We start from the raw sequence: 19,890 nt of genomic DNA, 5'->3' as shown, positions 1-19,890 counted from the left end.
TATATCTTCTGGCACCGGTGGTTCTGCATGACTAACGGGTAATAAATTGTGGGGTGTCGGTTCGCCCTTGGAGGACTGGTAGTGAAAGGACTGTCTGCGAGACAGAGAGTGAGGCAGGAGGGTAGCAGATGCCGTGTCAGCACAGCCAACAGTATCAGGGACAGACTGTGATGGAGGCTGGCTGGGAGCATGACTCGCACGTCTAGACCCGAAAGGAAACACCATTTCATACACACGCTCCTGTCTGCAATGACACCACCACAGCCTGAGCTCGCAATATTCTAGAGGCCAGAGTGTCCTAAATGAATTGTCTTTCTTATTACAGTGAAAACCGGAAGGGGAAGACACACACAATATGACATCCAGTCTTGAGGCAAAGATACATTGCCACCAGAGGAGATCTGCATTATTTAGAAATGGCATCTTCAACTGACAGGACTTGCCAAGCGAGGCAAGTGTAAGACAGCATATGTCAACTCACTCAGACCCAGACAGTCTAGAAGAGACTGTCAAAACAGGCCTGCTCCTTTTTATTGCTTGTCAATTATGTCCAACAATATTAACCAGCATCCACGTGGATACTCAAACACAAATTACCATTTGGCATTGGCACAGTGGCATAATGTGCTATTTCTGCCCGAAATATGGAAGCAGCTTTCAAGTTGTTATGGCTTCAGCCCATACTCTCCACCCTCCCGTCTCCGACGGCTTCAGGCGAAAACATCGTTTGGCACGTGACATCTCCCTAGAACAGCTCTGACTCACAGAGCCAAATGTCAAGACAAAGGTTATCGGGCTCTTTCATTACTTGCCACAGTGAAATAAATCCCAGGAGAGCACAGATTTTTTTTCTTTCTTCCATTTTTACACACTGCAGCATTCCACTGACCTCCGTTGGTCAGGATGAACGGCACGATTTACCGCCCGAGGTGTCTCAATCATGTCAGCTCTCTTCAAATCGCCTTTATTCTGGACACTGTCCACTCTCTCAAGGAATTTATGTAGCTTCCGCATTGCTCCAAAATTCCTCCATATTAATGAGACATTTGATCTAGTAGTGAACGTAGGGTTTTTTGGGTGTTCAAAATAAAATAAGATCTGTACTGGGGTGACATTTTCTTTTAACTCTTCAGAATGCAAATGATCTTGAATCATGTAACATTACCTTGACACTAGAGTTGGGATAGAGGAATCTGCCTCATTTTAAGATGTTGGCACTTGTGATGAAAGGTCATGAACCATGCGATTCTGCACTGTAAACAAACTAAATGATCTGCCTCTGTGGCAGTTTTTTTCCGCTTCAAGGGAAAAACTGGAATTTAGGACACAATAGTAGATTAAACGACTTGTAACCGTTGGCATTTTTTCCAGTGTATGTACTGCGCTTTAAGTGCATTGAGTTTGCTGTCTAGGTAGCATGACAACCAATCACCACATGAGCATGATGGCACAAATGGACAAATATCCCCACATTGGCTTCAAGCACCCAGTACAACACTTTTACACTAACATGGACTTTGTCAGGCAAATTAACCCAGCAGCTGACATACAATTGTTTGGATGTTGGCTGTTGCATCAGGACCACTTCATGCATTCACCCCAGAACATTCTTTCTTTAACATTATGGTATAGCATTCAATACATTATGTATACTTAGGCGTATACACAAATGCACTGTTACAGCAGACCATTCTTTCTTTGAGGTTATGGTGTACCATTCAATCAATATACTACATAAATATACAGTTAGGATTACAATTACCAAAGACACATTTTTACTTTAACATCTTGGTATAACGTCAATATACTAAATCAATATATTGTTAGGCCTACAATACAGTACACAAATGTGGCATACCAAATTTGTACACATTTCAAATGTCTCTCAGCCAATTTGTAATCAAAACATTTCTTGTAGTTATACCATAATTATGACAGTTGAAGGATTTAATTTGAAAACTGTTGATCTTATACTGTAGGTAAGAGCATAAATGGTAAATTCCTTCGAGTTTCAAATGTATAAATGAACTCTGAGGATATCACTGTGAAAGGTTCAACAAGCCTGCAGTAAAAAGTAGCAATTCTGATGGCTTCATCCTACAAAGCACACCTGCTCCTCCCTCCCTCCAGATACACGTGTCCTGAGAGAAGTCCTCAGAGAATCGTTTCAGAGTTGTTCCATCTCGCTCGTGTAAATTACTATAAAGATACGGCTGAACGAGATGCTGTACGCTGTATGTAATGGGCAGACATGGAGGACAGAGTGCAGACACATTACAGCGCTCTCAGAGTGCTCTCTTGTTATTGAATTCATAACCACAGCACACTATTAGACGGTTCATTACCATTACAAATAAATAATAATAGGGATGGCCTTTAACTGAGAGGGGCTGAAATGAGAGGACAATTAGATAGCTTGCACAGAGAGCCTCGCATCTATCTGGTTACACTATAACGCTGTAATTCCATCATGATCTCTTTGTCAAATGAGCCTGCTAAGTGGGTGTGCTCAGATATTCTTCCTGACAGTGTAACAAATTTCCCTCTAAAAATACACTAAAAGGGCATATTGCTCGGGAGGCAAACAATGTGTGTCTAGATAAGCAATAACATCTGTAGTCCTACATGTTGTTCTCCTCCTTTCAGCTTGGAAGAGAAAGTTTGCCTCCCTCCCTTTTTTCTCTTCCCATGCGCAAAAAGTGCATATAATTTGATATACAGTCAGTGCATGTGCTGTAACTGAATAAATGCAATGTCATCTATAAAATATGCGGTACTGGTTTTCAAGTTAACTTGTTTCCACCAATTGTGTGTGTGTGTGTGTGTGTGTGTGTGTGTGTGTGTGTGTGTGTGTGTGTGTGTGTGTGTGTACTGTGTGTGTGTGTGTGTGTGTGTGTGTGTGTGTGTGTGTGCGCGTATGGATATGCCTAAGGTCAGGGGGAACATGTACCTGAGGCACTTACCTTTTAGTGGGCGTCGGTGCCCCAGAGGACATTAGCATTGTGTCGTTCATGTTGTTGGTCACTGGTTTCGGCTGACTAAAAGACAAGATTAGAGGTCTTTAATGCTATACTGCCGAGCCCTTCGTGATTGTTACCAGGGAGTGTGTGTGTGTGTGTGGAGGGGTGGAGCCGTGCGTGCATGTTGGGGGGAGAGGACATTTGCATGTTATTAATAACCATGGTTCAGCTATCCTGACTGCACATGTACAAAATGCTTTTATGTCAGGGAATTATTATCTGAAGTTGTAAACCACGAAAACTGGCAAAGTGACACATTCTACACCAATTCATTCTAAATCCTACTTGAATAATTGACTTTTCAGATAACTTAGATAATTTAGATTTCCCCTTTTTTATTTAACGCCTATAGCTTGAACCTAATTAAAACAAGCAAGAGGAACAACCACAGACAAGGAATCTAATTAAACTAGGAAGTATGTGGTAAAAGGCAAGGAAAGGTGACATTCCAAAAGGTAATTTGTGAGAGTAAACAAAGCAATGGAGGTCCAGCTGGTGATAGTTTCTCTCGCTCTGGCACCCAGACCTGGACAACAGTACCTCATTAGCAGATCTAAATAATATCTGTCCGCACATATCAGGTGTTCCAAGACCCTATACAATAGCACATCCCAGGGATGGAAAACAACCAGCACAATGACAATGCCATATTTCCGTGTGTGTGTGTGTGTGTGTGTGTGTGTGTGTGTGTGTGTGTGTGTGTGTGTGTGTGTCTGTGTGTGTGTGTGTGTGTGTGTGTGTGTGTGTGTGTCTGTGTCTGTGTCTGTGTCTGTGTCTGTGTCTGTGTCTGTGTCTGTGTCTGTGTCTGTGTCTGTGTCTGTGTGTGTGTGTGTGTGTGTGTGTGTGTGTGTGTGTGTGTGTGTGTGTGTGTGTGTGTGCACGCACGCGCAACTCCTACCGCAATCTCTCTACCACTTCTTGCATTTCAAGCATTAATAAATTCAAATTTCATATATTGTATTTTTGAATGGATGGTAACACAAAGACAGCAAAGTATACAATACATAGCACAGTGTTGTGTTCTTGCTGTGCTTATTTCTGCAATGAAGAATTGTGGCAACTATCAAACTATCAACTGTTCCTCCAGGTCGTATAGAATAGTGTTTTCCAGCTCTATCCTCCTGGTGTTGTCAACAGTTGAACAGCACACACAATCCTTTCTGTACAGCGGCTGAATACTGATGTAGTAGTTATGTCTGCATGATTGTAATAATACAGCATAATTTGTGCAGATTCTTTTTGCTATTTGCTGAATTACTTACTGCATGAACTTTCAGCCAGTATGTTGTTCTCAAGAAAGGACCAATTATGAATTGTATGTGACACGTTTGCAATTCCTACAAGACTGGTCTAACACATTCAAAGAAAGCCATGGAATCCTTTTTTATGGTCCTTAATTCATGGGTTGTTCCGTTTCCAAACTAAATGGCACAGACATTAATTCTGCTAATCTGGTTAACTTTCTCACCACACAATAAAATGGCGAAATAAGACATGGCAGCAGCTGAGGGTATCTCTGTGAGTACTCGAAACTGGAACATGCGGGTGAATATGCCATATAGGCAGACAGTGTACACAAACAGTCAAACACCTACATATAACACACTCTTCTAATCCAATTTCACTGAATTATTTTCTTTCCATACTCTCCAGACAATACAGAACGCCAGCTTAATCTTTCCTTCTAGACACACAAGCATCAATAACACTCAAGCTTCTTCTGATTAAGGAAATGGGAGACCCAAGGAATCACTTACTTACAACTGCAAGGATGGAAGGCACCTGCCTGGCTGGTCAAATACATCCAACTACTGCTGCTGCTGTTGTCAGATGCCTTGCTGTGCCCTCAACTGGGCGGGCGAGCATCTCAATGTACTATACTGCTGCTGTCTCCAAGGAAACTCAGCAGTCACGTGCCTCTATGACGACACAGACTCTCTCTCTCTCTCGCCCTCCCTCTGTCTCTCTCTCTCTCTCTCTCTCTCTCTCTCTCTAGCTCTCTCTCATACCCAGTTCCGCTCTTCTCTCAGAATTCCCTGTCTCTCTCACACTCCCTCTCTCATGCACTGGCCGCTGCTCTCTGTTCAATCACTATCTGTATCACATAAATGGACAATCACATGCATATCACATGCATACACAATGAAGGAAAAGGCAAATATCAAGCCCAGTGGTTTTCCTGCAGTTTAATTTTGGTGCCCCCACAAAAAGGTTTTAACTGCCCCAAAGGAGAGTCACCAACACCAAAACAATACGAATTGACAATAAAAGATGTGCCCAAGTAAGACAAGTTATTTACCAATCAATAAATCAATCACCATGCAGCTCCTTTGAATACAGCTATTTCACCCCCATCTCCCTCAAACTCACTCCCATCTCCCTTCCAGTTTCTTCTAGTCTTTTTTTCATTTTGTTCATTGGGGTTTCATTTACAAAAGCAAAATCGATATAGGGCTATATCTTGCTTAACCCTTATCCCTAAACTAATTTGCCATTTTTTACTATTTAAAAAAACCTTTTAAAATAGTTCAAATAGCCGATCTACAAGCTCACAATGTCTCGATGGAGATCGGCTAGTTGAACTATTTAAAAAAAAGTTTAAATAGTACAAAATGGCAAATTAGATTAGGGTTAAGAGTGGCGCATAAGGGTGGTTTATTATATATATTTCTCTTAAATAAGGCTCATTGCCTTTTAATGTTGCATAGTCACAACGTGTACAGATCATGCTTACTGCCGTGCCTCAAAGGCCTATTCTGAGCCAGGAAAAGCCCTGCAGCCACGACATCCAAATAGCCTCTCTCTCTCTTATCTCTCCCTAGAGAATAATTGCCCTCCAAATAATCACATTTACATACTGTGACCCCAGACCCCTCTCAGCTGGCAAGTTACATAACACGCATTTTACCTGTATCTTTTTATGGGGAAAAAAATAAAAAAAATAACGTGTGTGTGTGTGTGTGTGTGTGTGTGTGTGTGTGTGTGTGTGTGTGTGTGTGTGTGTGTGTGTGTGTGTGTGTGTGTGTGTGTGTGTGTGTGTGTGTGTGTGTGTGTGTGTGTGTGTGTGTGTGTGTGTGTGTGTGTGTGTGTGTGTGTGTGTGTGTGTGTGTTACAATTTTGGATCAGTTTAAGTGCCTAAGTTCTATAAACCTTTCGTAAATAACGAAAATATAGTACATTTCTTGAAGATTTTTAAAGATGTTGCCTATAATAATAAGCCTAAATAGGGACGCCAAGTTAGAAGTAGTTAAACAGTGATTCTGTTTAACTACAACTACAGTGATGCTGTCAGTGATGCTGCTTTTGGCCAACAGAATGATGAAATTATGCCATCTCTGCTCTTTTTTCTCTTTCTGTGTGTGTGTGTGTGTGTGTGTCTCTCTCTCTTTTCTTTCTTTCATTCTCTCTCTCTCTTCTGTTTCTTTCTCACACTTTCTCTCTCTCTGTGCTTCCATCTGCCTCTTCTCCCTCCCAGACAGTCAAGATGTCCAGTCTCCACGGACAACAACACATAAGGATGTGACACAGGTCACAAAAGAGCCCGCGCACACCATTGGTCATCACTCCTGCTGGAGCCAAGAGGTACCTCAGAGGTCACACAGCAATAGATTGACATAACATTTAGGCACTCAAAGATCAGAGTCTGCAATGCGCTAAGCCTCGTGCTACCTGAGTGCCGTGAATGACAATGTTCCCCCATTCTCCTTGTACATCACCTTTAGCAGAAAGGAGGACTTAAATCAGGGCTTTGATGGCTTTCTGTTCAGTTCATAACACTGTTCAGCCTCAGTCTATTTCTGACACTGCTCGATGCATGGTTGCATTTGATCATTGTCTCTTGGCTAAAAAATAATATGCAAACACAATCCATCCTCCGCGTCCTATAGTAGCTTACTGGCAATTGGCAAAGGTCTGTTCTCTTTCTTCCCCAAGCTTGTCTGTCAATAACGCCATAAAGACACACAAAAACATGCTCTATGCTAACAGGCAAATTACTTGCATGCATGTGCCATTGTGCTCCCATTTTAATGGCACTAATGGAATTTGCATTAATTGGGAGAATGAATAACTGTGTAAAACAGTGGAAACCATTAAGGAATATGGGATTTCTGGGGATTATGTGGTTTCTATAAAACTCAGTTAAAAATGCAGCACTGAACATTTGACACTGTACTGTACAATATGCATTTCACATCAATGCAGTGTCGGATTTGGTACACATTTGTGAATAATGTCTCTGCTTGAAAGGTTTCAGGTGAAGCAATGCAGAGCAGAATTCTGTGCTGTTAGTCATATCCTAGTGTCTGAGAGGAGACACTAAACCTATATCTTCAGTCCCAGACGCAAATCCCCAAGAATCTCACAGACCGTTTTGAGATGACATCAAATTCACAGGTCAGCTTGCTGATAGTCTTTACTTTCAGATGCGAGTAAATAATTCAAAACACCATCAGAGTAGCTACATTTGTCTATGCGGGGCCTTGCGGGCACATGCATTTGGCCAGCTGGGAGTCTCACATCTGTTCAATTCAAGCAGGTAGTTTGATCAAACCCAATGTTCTACCTTGATTCTGCCATTGTCTCTCAGTGCACGCACACACACTGTGTGTGTGCACACGCACGCACACACACACAGGCACACACAAAAATGAGGGATATCCCGATACACTTTTTTCGTTCCCGATCAGATTAACCAATATCACAATTTCTGTGTTAGTCGATACCGATACAGAATACCGATACCAGTGTCGTGATCTCATGTTGTGTTTATAGCTATCTAGGTATATATATCATGTTGTGTTTATAGCAGACTCCTCACTCAAACATGCACTTGCAGTTTGGGCAACTCTAAAGCAAACTCCACATGCCCCAACATTTTATTTACCTTACCAACCCCTTACCACTGAGTTGGATCGGTGGTTAGACTGGCATATTCACCGTTACTGATATGACCCAATATGACAAATAAGGGATACCAATACTTTTCCGATAAAATTGGTTAAATTAGTCTAATTAACCACTTAAGCCCTGTATTATACAATACTTCACTGTACAATGCTCGCATGCAAAAATGGCACTTTTAAACATAATTGTTCGTAAATCGTAAGAGGCACAAGTTTGAAATAATTGATTTGAAGTCATATCGCCCAGTCCTTCTGCTGCAGTTAGGTTTTATGACACTACAGTACATTCTCTCTCTCTCTCTCTCTCTATGTAACAATAATAAAGGAATAATAGCTACACAGTAAAAGAGTGTGCAAATTTAACCAACTACATCTTATTTTACTCGGGAGCAAGCTTGAAGTCAGTCGGGCAAACGGTTCTTCAGATACCTGAACTACAGACGGATGGACATACGTACAGATATGTTGTGCATTTATTATAAGATACAATTGTACAATCTTACAAATGTGCTAAAGTTACAAATGGATAAATGAACACTGAGGATTTTACTGTGTACGCTTAAATAAACATTTTAAGTTACTGTTCCAGTGAGAATTGGTCTAGAAACGACTTTAATTTAACAGCCAGTATAAATGTAACACACTGTGTTTCCATTATACGTCTGCTGAATTCTGCAGTTAGCAGGAAGTATTCATTCAAATTCTAGCAAGTCAAACAGAACAGTTCATGTATAAATTAGATTACTTTTGATTAATATAACTTTAATAACTGTATTATGGCTTTTTTAACAGTTGCGGTTTCCACATTTTATTCTATTGTTCTAATATCACATCATGCTTCTTCATCATATCCCAGACTAACTGAAAGTCATGATGTTTGCATCCATGCTTAAAATGTATTGCCTGTTTTATGGATTAGCCTTTAAATGTCATTTTGTGCTGTGATTTATTCAGATGAAATGAGTTAATGTGGGGGCATTAGACCTTGAATACAAGATTTAAACCAAAGAAATGGAAAAGGGCAGACATAAAAATACATCCTCACTCATTATATTTCAAAATGTCATTAGGTTCACAAACACATTTAATCATACTATTCTTGATGACTTACAGTCATTAAATTACTTAGTACCATGTATTCAACGAACACAGTGAGGTGACACGAACTGATATTCTCACAACAACACAACGCATTGTGAGCTTGTAGATCGCCTTTTCTCACTATATTTAAATGGGAATTAGTGCTTCATTTAGTACTTGAATAAAGTACAGATACTCAAAAAACGTACTTTGTTACTGTCCACCACAGGAGACAGGAGACTGAGGGGAGAGAGGCGGAAGGACGTTGCAACCCAGGTGGTGGATGCATTATTAGTCATCTGCGAGCATGCCCCAGAAATAACGTCCAGTTATTCTTTATTTGTTGCAAAAATATACATTTGAGGGATTATCTATAGATACATTGCTAGTTTTTATTGAAACAGTGGAGATTGCGTCTGCTTTATCACGAGAGCCTTAAAACCTCAAATTAGAATCCCGTCTTTCTGAGAAATGGAATCAATGTGAAAAGCCCAGGCTGAATTCTCCCTGATTCTCCAGGAAAGTGCTTGATATTCTCGTGGCCCTAGTTTGTGTAAACCAATGAACATGAAAAGGGCATGGATTACGGGTTTCTGTGGTTACCGAAGAGATGTGATCTTCAAATAGTTTTAGCTGCAAATTTTGTTTTTAATCAATATCAATCTACTTGCGTAATGCAATTTCATGCTACACAGCCTGTACCGCACAGGCTAATCCAATCGCCTGATCTCTTGCTGGCGGGAAACATTTGGGTTGACAGTTTATTTTCCGCGTTGTAATGAATTGTAAATTTATGTAAATGTTAAAACAGTTTCCGTGCCTTGAATGGATTACTCCAGGTTAATGTCGCTGCCGTATCGGACATACCCGCCTTTTGTTTTATGTGTTTAATCCGCCGTAATGTAATGAATCAAAAGAAAATCCGTCTTCGTCGCAGAGTATGAGACTGGATGGCTTCGCTGTGATGACGAAACCGGAAATCGTCACATGCTGTGGGCTGCTAGGGCTTCTGGGAAATTGAGGCCAATGGAAATGCATTGGGTGCAACGCCTCATTGAAACCAATCTTGTGTGCGTCTTCCGCGTGCACCAAGATGGTGGATGCTACACACAGATCATAACAAACCACGGGAGCTTTTTTTGATGGATTTTCGCGGATTAAAAGCCCAAATAATTCAGCGTATGCTCTAAAGGTAATACAACAATCTCGGCAGTGAAGGGGGGTTGATTAAAATGCGGGTTAATCGTAAAAAACAGTCAAACTGTTAACTTGTCTTAATCTTAAATGCATAACTTTGGTTACAATGCAGAAGAAAAACAATCTTTCTGTCTGAGCTCCTGAAACTTCTGTGAGAAGTGACTCGAGGATGTTGGATATTTATCATGCCGTAAATCAGAAAACCACTCTGATGTATTTACGTCCTGTCTATTTTCCATGGTAGAGCGAGTTTCTCCTCCCTGATGCAACTGGCTATCAATTACTCACTGACACTTGCCATGAGCGGCAACATAAAGAAAAATAGCCGACAGCTTAGATTTATGGCCATGGCTTGAATATGGAGCATGATTATGTAATGAAACGTGCCATTAACAAATGCAGGCTTTACATTCAAATCTTCACGTCACAAGTACATTGTGACATTTCAAATGATGCTGTGAATACAATGAAGACCATATCATAAATCCTTTTTTCATTTCAACATTAACACATTATGTTCCAGTGGGTGAGGCCATATCTTAATTCAGACCTACGCAGTGATAAGAAAGATATGAAGCAACCTTAGCAATGTGGACAACCGCAGATCTATCTCGATGGTGGAATTGATTATGGAAATCCTCCTATTTCTCAGCTGAAATGTAAATGAAACTGAAGGCTTAAGACAGCATTGGAATATAATGCATTTTCTATAATTACTTCCAAGAGCCTTCAAAGGCAGAGTGCAGAGATTTATACCATCACTCTAGTTTCATTGCCAACAGTCTAATGGGGAGGGCTGTGCTGCTCTCTGCAGCTCCACACAAACTCGGATAACATATCAGCGTTTTCACATTATCAAATAATCAGGGGCTTGATATCTTTGAATGATGTCAGCCAATACTTGATTTTATGAAGGCAAGATGGAAAGATGGAGGTGGGTTAATATGGCAAGAATAGACCATACATCACCGGTATACTGGACCTTGCCATGCTGTTAATCAATATATCGGTTAGACTTCTGTCATTAATTGCACAAAGACTGTGACAAACGTCTTCAGAACAGCACTTACACTGTGTGGGTAAGCTCCTGTGGTCTTTCAGCCTGCTCTGGGAACAGTGGATGAGGTGACTCTCCGATGGGGACGCAGCCTAGAGATTTACTGATTGCATGGCTCAGCTTTTTGGCCGGAGACTTCTGTGAGAAGGGCAGAGCAGACGTTATATCTGTTATCTGATATCTGCTGCCATCAGCTTGTTCATTTATAATGCAGTACAGTGGCTTATGATTGTATTTAACCTCATTTAGGTGTAGCTTGCATAACTAGAGCTAGAAATGACACACTTAATGCTATACTATGTCAACAGTGGCTTATTAATTACATGTAATTTCACATGTAATTTTAGTAGTTTCTTTCTGCAGCACAATAAATGCATACATTGTCAGTATGGTTAGTCTTGGTCTTAAACAAGCCCCATGTTAGTGCCACACTCTAGCCTAGCCACTGAGCTGATTTCAACATCCTTTTCCTACTTTCTATGCTCAGACATTTCCTTCTGGTCCCGAGGCCTCTTGAACAATCCTTCTTATCTGTAGAACACTCAGTGGGTTGGGTATTGGATTTGGGAAGCAGCGCACATATCTTCCCTTGTTTCAATTTACAACGCAATGATTGAGCATTGGGGAAATGAAGCAACAGTGAGAATCCAATCAATACAATGTTATTGGCTAAACTGAGTGAAACCCCTATGAAATCCCCTTCTGAGTCGCGTTGAAGGCATGAGCAATGTGACGAGCAGGCCGGGCGCTTTGTGGTACAGATGGATGACCACGACTTAAGGGCCATTCACACTGAGCCTTATAACTAAAAATATAGTTTTAAAAATCAAGTCAAGTGGATGGCAGAATTCACACCAACTATGAAAAAAATGCAATGGTGAACAATATAGTTTTAGTTATTGTTATAGTTATAGTGCTCAGTGTGAACGGCCCTTTATAGTAAATATCTTTTGGATAGAGGACCAAAAAAACCACATTGTAGTATTTGAGTGAAATCCAGGATCTGCCTTACCCAGGACGAATGTTCTTTCATCTGGTGCTGGTTGCTATGGGGACCATTGGCATGGCCACGCCAGAAGCAGCTCTGGCAGAGTTGGTAACCATGGCACTGTTGGCAACGGTACCGAAAGCCCATCATGCTTTCACTTCGGCAATATGAACACTCCACTGGATGGAAGACTGGGTGGTGAAGAAAGTACAGGGGGAATAAATGATAAATAAATAAATAAAGGACAAAAAAATTACAATGACACATTTTTTGAAAATAACTTTTCAAAGGGTAAAGGATTAAAAAATAAAAATAAAATAAAAGTCTAAACAGATAATACTTTACCACTATGGCCCTGTATAATGTAAGAGAACTCTCAAGTAATTATCCCTCCAACAAATGTTGGAAATGCTAGACCTGCATGTTACAAAAGCCACACGTACCATTTTCAACATTAGCGAGTCGGTGCATGAGAGGTAGCCACACTAGACACTGTGGGGGAGGATCTGCCATCAACACATCCAAAAACGTGTTCAGCAAGATCTTCTTCTAGATTTGAATAGACACATGCGTTCAGTGAAAAGCATCCAATAATAGCAAGAGAAGTTGAATAAAGATCTGTAGCATGACCTGATTAAAAATAGCAGTAAAAGGTTCAGAGTTCATTTTGATATGAGCTGTCATCAGGGTTCGATATTTAAAAAATAACAGAGTATTTTCCTTATCAATATATACATTGTGTTGTGAGCTTGTAGATCTGATATTTTTTGCTATTTTAGAAATTCATTAGGACTCAAACCTGCAACACGCTGTCAGGCTAGTGTCCGGACCGCTGGCCTAGCATTCCAGGCACTTTGTCTTAATGTATTATGTATGTAATGTGGATGTCACGCTTTTCTTTAGCTTGATATGAACACCTTTATCTTGTGGCCAAATGCAGAGGAAAACATAACATCGAAACATTGTTCTCAACAGTTATGTGCATAAAGCATTTAATAGTCCAATCCACTGTGTTGCTGTCCGCAGTGCTGTAATTGCCAACTTGCAGTATCTCTCTCTTTCTCTCTCTCATTCTGTGTTTCCAATGTTTTTGGGTCCCAATGGAAATGTTACAGGATTACCTACATGGTAATTTTACGGGAGCAGGACTAAATGACTACATATGTGTTGCAGGTGGTCAGAAATGTTACAATTATGGGTACAGGTAGGAATGGTCAGAAATCCAGCAGGAACAGGAAAAAACTTTAACCAACACATACTGTACCACTTAACATCACCTTTTAATGAGCCATAGTGGCTCTTTAATAAATTGTGATATCATATTATCAAACATACCTGCAGTCTACATTGACGCTTGCTTTTATTTCATTGTGCGTCGCAGTCCCTCCCCCTTTCATGACGACGCCAGATAATTCCCAATGCATTTTCCCCATAGACATTTCAAAAAGTATTTATTTAAAGACGGTTACGCCGCGGAAAAATCCAACTCGAGTTGTGACAACTCATGACAACAAACACAATATTTTGGACCAAACAAATAATTACAAAGAAGAAAAACAACAAAAAGTGTTGTTTTTCTTCTTTCTAATTATTTGTTCGGCCTAAAAAATTGTGTTTTGTTGTCATGATTTGTCATGACAAGAGTTGGCTTTGTACGAGGCTTAAAAGGTCTTTAAATAAATACTTTTTGAAATGTCTATGAGGAAAATGAACAGAGAATCATTTCCTGGGCCCTGGTAGGGGGCAGGACTGCGACGCTCTATTAGAATGCCCGGGGAGGGGAGGATACAAAAGTAGAGGTGTGGATTTCTCCCCCATACCTTCAAGCAAATCCAACCCTTGGTCATTTAAATGGTAGGCCTCTCATTTCTGCCTCTTACCTGCTGAGGGAAACATGTGCGTACTGAGTGCTCTGTGTAGCCAAACGAGGGTCCCTCAAACACAGCAGTAGGCAGCTTCAACACCTCGCGAAGGAACTGGTCAAACTTGGCAAAGACCATCACTCCACTCGAGTCAGAGATCTGTGAGAAAACATCTGAGAGAAAAAAGATTGACATGATTTTGTATTCATTTAGAGACTATCTGGCGCCTCTGCCTGATTCTTAACCATCCAAGCATTATTTTCTACTTCATTGTACAACAGTGTCAGCAATGGCAAAAATAGCCGATTTACAAGCACACAACATTGTACGATGAAGTAGAAAAATCACACCTGTGTGAACTGAGTGGTGCAACTCCCCTGTGTCTCTCTCTCTCTCTCTCTCTCTCTCTCTCTCTCTCTCTCTCTCTGTAATTAGCAGGCAACAGTGCAACACTATCTCTTTCTCTCTGTTTCTGGCACAACAGCGCCACCTTTGCCCCTACTGGCACTCTAAACATAGTCACATAGGGTAGGACGGACATTGCTGTCCCTTGAAGTGGTTGCACCACTAAAAAATAAGTGGTTAAGAAGGTGGCTAAGGCCCGAGTGTCTCTAAATTCATGTGAGCTTGTAGATCTGCTATTTCCGAACGCGCCCACGGATTTGTGTGATTTGGTCAAAATCTGTAGGACTAATATATAAAAATGCAAAACCTGGCCTCCTGGCTCCTGGTGGCACTATAAAAGGCCAATCTGAAGAATTTGGTGCAGATGTTCTGCTGTGGCATCCACCGCCTTTCAGTTTGGCGGAGACAATAACCCACATAGGACCAAAGTTTTGACGAATCCTTTCATCAGTCTCATGAAGATAACCTGACTCAGATTGTGGCAGTATTGAGTTCACAAGTTCCCGAACTCACTGCTGCCGCCATCTGGCGGAGTCAGGTTTTCATGAAGAAGCAGTACGGTCAAATCATTGGTCTGTTTGAAAATTAAATGTTTTTGTTTTGTTTTGGAATTAGATCCATGCTCCATTTCCTTTCTCCGGGTCAGTATGTGAAGAGAGACTTCTTTGCTGATGATAATTTTAAAAAAAGAAAAGAAAAAAAAAGTCTAAGCTAATTCATAATTAAATCAGCTAGCCTATTTATTTTCAGGTCCCATTATTTTATGAGAATAACACTGCGTAATTTCTGTAGAACTTAAAACAATTCAGAGCAAGTGCAAGCAATTTAAACATAATGTGTCCCAACAGCGCCCCTGTGTGCATCGTTTGAATAACTACACCAAATGACAATTTGGGTCTTGAATTGGGATCTGTGAAGAAATAGTAGATAAAACACCAGCAACTAGGGTGTCCAGATAATATAAGGGGGACATCTGGTCACCCTACCAGCAACCCAGGAAAACTATATTCAGGTTAAATACAGTTGAATCTGAAACATTGTCTATAAAGTGGTTAAAAAACTTACAGCGTAGTTTGTCCACAATTTTCCCTCCACACATAGTTGCCAACATGGATTTCATAGAGAACACAGTAAGCTTCCCATGGCCTTCACTGTAAAACATAAAGAACAAATAAACCTCATTACAAGTGCACACACCTTGCTTTTGAACCAACCCACTACTTAAGAAGTGAGCTTGCAATAAGCTCATGAAAGCATCTAATTAGGTCATAAGGACTTTTAAGAGATAGCTCAGGGGATTCATGGTTAATGGTTATATTTTCATTTTCTACTATTTAACCTGGTAGTCCTACAGAGATTAATTTGGAGCTCTGGTTTAGAAATGTATATCTTTGCCAATACAGAAGTTGGATGAAAACCAAGTTAAAATAACATGCTGTATATAAAGTAAAAATATTAAAGATTTGTAAATTACAAACTGTAACAGCCAAATGGTCAAAATGTAGGCTACTAGTCGAGTGATGCCATTAGTTCAACAGTCTGACAGAATTGCAGAATTTTATCAATTCTAGATGCTCATTCACGTCTAAATCAGTTTGTAATGAGCATAGGGAACAGACTAGAGGTACATGAACTGTATTTTCTTTTATTCAGTTTGGACCTCAGGGACAGAGAGCAAAAACTACTTCTGACATAATTTGCAGTATTTTCCACGTTCCCGTATCTTCTAAAGGATATAAGAGCAAAAAAACACGATAAAAGAAAGAAGACATGTAAGCAGTATTATGGTACAATAAATTAAATATAGCACACAAATAAATCACAAAAAGATCTACGTGAGCTTGTAGATCTGCATTTCTTTTGTGTAAGTCACCAGCCCGTAATATAGTATAAATCAGGTTTTGGGCACTGGGAAAGAGGCACTTAGAAACATAGGTGATAAAGTCTTTGGGCAGTTTTTCACAGTTGTCCAAGGAAGTATGGTGCTTACCTAGTCCATTCCCCTCAGATCAATCAAGTACTCAAGTAACCTACTGTCTACTGAGTAACCTATAGGCTCACACCAAAACGCGCTCGCCCCCATTTGTTTCCCACAGACCGCACACTAGGGCGGTTCTTGTGTTCTTGTATTTGTTTTACTGAGGATAAGATTATAAACTAGAAAAAGTGCCCTTCTGGGCACAGGTCTCCACCAGGTTATCCACAGATCCGTGCAGTTAGAGGTAAAAACACTTTTGGGCCAGTTATAGCGCCACCTTGAGGCTGAGTTGAAATTGTTCATGTGGCATTTCGTCCTCGGCCTAGTGGGAATGTGCGTGCACAATTTCACGGAAATCACGCGTTGTGTTCATGATTTGCAGCATTTTGTTTGAAACTGAGCACTCCTGTGAACTTTGGAAGCCAATCTTAACCAATCAGGATGGAGTCTGAGAAATCTGAAAGACCCGTTTCGTTGAATGGCTCTAGAGAGACTGTGTACTAATTTGCGTGATGTTTGGACAAAATCTGTAGGTGTACTGTGAAAAAACTTGTTTTGCACAAAGCGGCCTCCTGGTGGCGCTATAACAGGCCGTTCTGGAAAGTTTGGGGCAGAGGTTCATGGTTGGCATCCAGGGAGTGTGTGTGCAAAATTTGGCATCGACCGGGTTAACGGTGGCTGAGATTAGCTGGTCACGGACGGACGGACGGACGGACGGACGGACGGACACACGGACACACGGACGGACGGACGGAGTGCAAAACATACTCTCCCCATGCCTTCGGCTGGTGGAGACAATAAGTTTAAGTTATAGGCACCGTTACTTCAACCTGTACAGCAGTGGTTCTCAACCTTTTTGGTTCCACAGATACTGTAAATATTGTGAAAATCTACAAAACGCAAGGCTTTTTGAGCTTATAACATGCTGCTAATGTAATTGTTTTAATTGCTAATTAAAACAAATTGCCTCTTTTTATATTATTTATATTACTATTTGGCCAATGTTAGTTTGATTACTTTTGATGCAGTACATGGTCTTTATCTTTGCCTTCTTCTTTTCTTCTTTTTTAAATAAGGTATTAAGAAGTTATTAAAAGTCCTTAAATTGTTAATTCACTGTCATCTGGGGACCTGCCCCCCAACGACAAAAAACAAACGTGTGGGGACCCTGGGGTTCCTGACCCACAAGTTGAGAACCAGTGCTTTCTATCTACACTCTTGCACTGTGTGTATGAGCTGCCACTGTCCCGGCACCACGCATACAGCATGCTCTGTACTATTAAGATTTGATCTCTCTGCATCAATGCAGAGAGATCAAATGCCTACCAGACATGTTCCTGTACATTTATTGCACTTAGCGAATCCAGTGATTCTGTATCTGATTGTGACTATTATTTATTAATAAATACTGAATACTGTATGTACGCATAAAGTGTGATGTTCGTTATAACATTGCTTTAGGGGTGCAACAGTTAATTGAATGTATCGATTTAATCAATTCGAAAATAATAAAAAATATTATCTGTACATCTATTTTAGAAAACAGCAAGGCTAGCTGATCTACAAGCTCACAGTAGCAACATATTGTGTAGTAGAGTATATATTAATAGAGACGGCACCGGAATCTCCTCCAATCCACTTGCATTAAGTTGCTCAAAAGCGCATGAGGCGATTTCACTCCTCCTTCCGGGTAGAAACAGAGTGCATTCTGGGATTGATTGGGCCAAACACATGAGCACGCTGGCCGTTGACTATCATTGCACACGTTCAGCGTTCACGTGTCATCATGAACGTGCGCAATGATAGTCAACGGACCAGCGCGTTCATGTGTTTGGCCCAGCGCTGCAATACCAAATTGGGCCACTATGTCCATTTTGCCTCAGGGTTTCCTCCGGGTGCCGTCTCTATTAATATATACTCTAAGGGCCAGTCTGTGTGGTTTCTGGTCTAGAGGGGTGGGTGCCGGTCGAAAACAGGCAGTGGATCATATTGGTTCACCGATCTGAGTAAAATCTATGCATAAAAACATGCTTCTCGATTGCAGCCCTATCCTGCATTGACCATAGTGGACACACCTGTCATAGGTGGCCACCATGAAGTTGAGCAGAAGGCCAATGGACTGCTCCACATTGATCTGGTGGGTGGTGGGAAGCCGCTTGTTGAGCTGATAGTAGATGGAAGACAGGATGGTTTCCAACCGGGAGACATTGATCTCAGCATTGTGGTCCAACGTGTTGAGCCCGTTGTCGCGGAAGGCTTCGATCATATTCCACACGTCCACCAGATGAACTGGAGGGAGAGAGAGAGATGGTGAGATAGCGAGAGAGACTTCAAGTGAGCACAAGAGTAATAATTAGCAGTGGTGGAAAAAGTACTCACATTTGTTTTTACTTAAGTAAAAGTATCAATAATGCAATGTACAATTACTCTGTTAGAAGTAAAAGTCTGGTTACTTAATTAAAGGTACAAAAGTGTTGCTATCAAAATACTTAAATTACAAAAGTAAAAGATTATTATGCAAAATGTCCCATTTCACAAGTTTTCAAATGTATAGAAAGTATACATATCTTTTGAAAATAGCATATCTAGAGCTCACAATATATATATTACCGGTATAATTGTATAAGGCTCAATGTATGTTTTGTAATAATGATCTAAATCCATGCAAAGTATCTAGGAACTTAAGTAGAAGTTGGCAATAGTAAGGTAAAAATGCCTCCAATTTGTTCTTAAGTACAGTACTTGAGTAACATTTTGTAATTCGTAATTTTGTAAGTTGTATTCCTGAAGATTTCTATTCTTCATTTAATTATGATCACCTAAAGAGCTCAATGCCTGTGTGCAAATTGCTCCAGCATGCAACTGAGGAGAACTGAGGTTTACTTATTTATTTGTAGGATAGTGTAGGATGGTTCAAACAAAGGTTTGCTTACGGTTGCATCTTTTCTGCACAAACCGCAGCTTACAGGCGGTCCTATAGGTTGACAATCTAATAACATCAAAGTTCTGGGCTCCTGTTGACATAAACAAGACACAGTTACAGATGTTTTGATCTCCTACAAAACGTTAGATACTATCAGACAAACATTTTACTTCATATTATTCACAGTGAAGTCATTAAAGGACAACTTCACCATTTTTCAACCTATATCCTACCTACTATAAATGCTCCACATATACATGGGTACAGTACGTGTGTACGTCTGTAAACCGTTTGCCCCACCGACTTCAAATTTGACACGTTCCACACCACCACAGGGAGTGCAGTGAGTCGTTGGTATACACCGTTGTCCAGAAACACCCCAAAAGGCTCTGGTCAGGCTCTGCCAGTGGACCTAATGAGCCTAAGGGGCAATTCACACTATGGTCCTGGGTGCGCACTCGGGACCACTTGGCAGA

At 40.7% G+C, this 19,890-nt stretch overlaps 1 protein-coding gene across 1 annotated transcript in view; it reads right to left on the bottom strand.

The window, feature by feature from the left end:
* dtnbb (dystrobrevin, beta b) overlaps positions 1–19,890 on the bottom strand; it is a 38,057-nt gene that overhangs the window by 14,007 nt on the left and 4,160 nt on the right. Inside the window, exons 3-10 of the mRNA XM_083792165.1 lie at positions 19,425–19,505; positions 18,567–18,780; positions 15,579–15,664; positions 14,127–14,281; positions 12,690–12,795; positions 12,271–12,437; positions 11,272–11,396; positions 2,964–3,038 (exon numbers count right to left, since the gene is read on the bottom strand). Coding sequence (XP_083648291.1) covers positions 2,964–3,038; positions 11,272–11,396; positions 12,271–12,437; positions 12,690–12,795; positions 14,127–14,281; positions 15,579–15,664; positions 18,567–18,780; positions 19,425–19,505 — 1,009 coding nt within the window. The remainder of the gene's footprint in view (positions 1–2,963; positions 3,039–11,271; positions 11,397–12,270; positions 12,438–12,689; positions 12,796–14,126; positions 14,282–15,578; positions 15,665–18,566; positions 18,781–19,424; positions 19,506–19,890) is intronic.

The sequence above is a fragment of the Protomyctophum parallelum genome, assembly GCF_964188405.1.
Source record: "Protomyctophum parallelum genome assembly, chromosome: 20".
In the NCBI taxonomy this organism is placed as follows: domain Eukaryota; kingdom Metazoa; phylum Chordata; class Actinopteri; order Myctophiformes; family Myctophidae; genus Protomyctophum; species Protomyctophum parallelum.
Note: the sequence above shows the minus strand (reverse complement) of the source record. Positions and strands in the feature narration are given on the sequence as shown.